The sequence below is a fragment of the Oratosquilla oratoria genome, chromosome 37 (genome assembly GCF_046742065.1).
Source record: "Oratosquilla oratoria isolate Oo_2021 chromosome 37, ASM4674206v1, whole genome shotgun sequence".
NCBI classification, from domain to species: Eukaryota; Metazoa; Arthropoda; class Malacostraca; order Stomatopoda; family Squillidae; genus Oratosquilla; species Oratosquilla oratoria.
In genome coordinates, this window is record NC_134813.1 from 38428632 (window position 1) to 38429660 (window position 1029).

At 41.8% G+C, this 1029-nt stretch overlaps 1 protein-coding gene across 1 annotated transcript; it reads left to right on the forward strand.

Annotated features, from left to right (window-relative positions):
• The first annotated feature begins 362 nt into the window (after positions 1-362).
• LOC143019430 (uncharacterized) lies at positions 363-785 on the forward strand. The gene has a single exon (XM_076175066.1). It carries the CDS (start codon positions 363-365, stop codon positions 783-785), a length of 423 nt encoding a protein of 140 aa, XP_076031181.1.
• The last annotated feature ends 244 nt before the right edge of the window (positions 786-1029 follow it).

Sequence of the window (1029 nt, forward strand, 5' to 3'; positions counted from 1 at the left end):
CTGAATCAGCAATTGGAGAATATCAGTGTCGATTCAGACGAAACAGGTCCACAACTGATCACATATACACAATAAGGCAGACAATGGAGAAATACTATATGATAAATATCTCTACCAACTGTTCATAGAATTCCAACAGGCGTATAATACATACACCGAGAACCAATGTTGCAGATCCTCAGAGAACTTCAAGTACTAGAGAAACTGGTCTTTCTAATAAAGGCATGCTATGTAGATAGCAGATGCGTAGTAAAGGTAGGGGGGAAGGAAACAGAAGAGTTCGAGGTAATTAGTGGACTGAGGCAAGGGTGCATCCTATCTCCAACACTCTTCAACCTAACCTCATGATGTAAAAGGCGGCCATGGAGAGTCTTAACAGCCCAGGAGCGAGATTTGACACAGGAAATATAGGGCTTTTAGCCTATGCAGATGACGTTGTGATGATAGCCGAGAATATGGATGAGATTAACGAAATGTTCACACCATTCCAGAACACAGCGGGGCAAGCAGGCCTGGTGTGCAACGAAAGTAGGACCGCAATCATGAAAATGAGTAGAGAAGGCGGTAATAGAGGCAACATGCAGGTCGGAACCCTAAATATGCAATATAAAGACAAATTCAAATATTTAGGAGCCTTTGTAACGGAAAGAAATGAGATGGACACTGAAATAAATGAAAGGACTGCAGCAGGAAACATATGCTACCATCCTCTCTCTACCATAATGAGAAGCAGAAAGGGCAAGAAAACAAAAATGAGAACATACAACATTGTAATTGGACATTGACCAAACACAAAAATAGAAAACTTGAAGTCTTTGAAAACAACATCATTAGAAGAATTCTGGGCCCAGTGTATGATCCGGAATCGTTAGAATGGAGACGAAGTCACAATAGGGAAATTAGAGAACAGACAGGACAACAAATGCTGCATAATTTCGCAAGTGGGAGAAGGGCTTAGGTGGGCAGGTCACTGTAACAGGATGGAGCCAACAAGATGGCCAAAAATGGTGATGGAGGGAAGTATAAGGT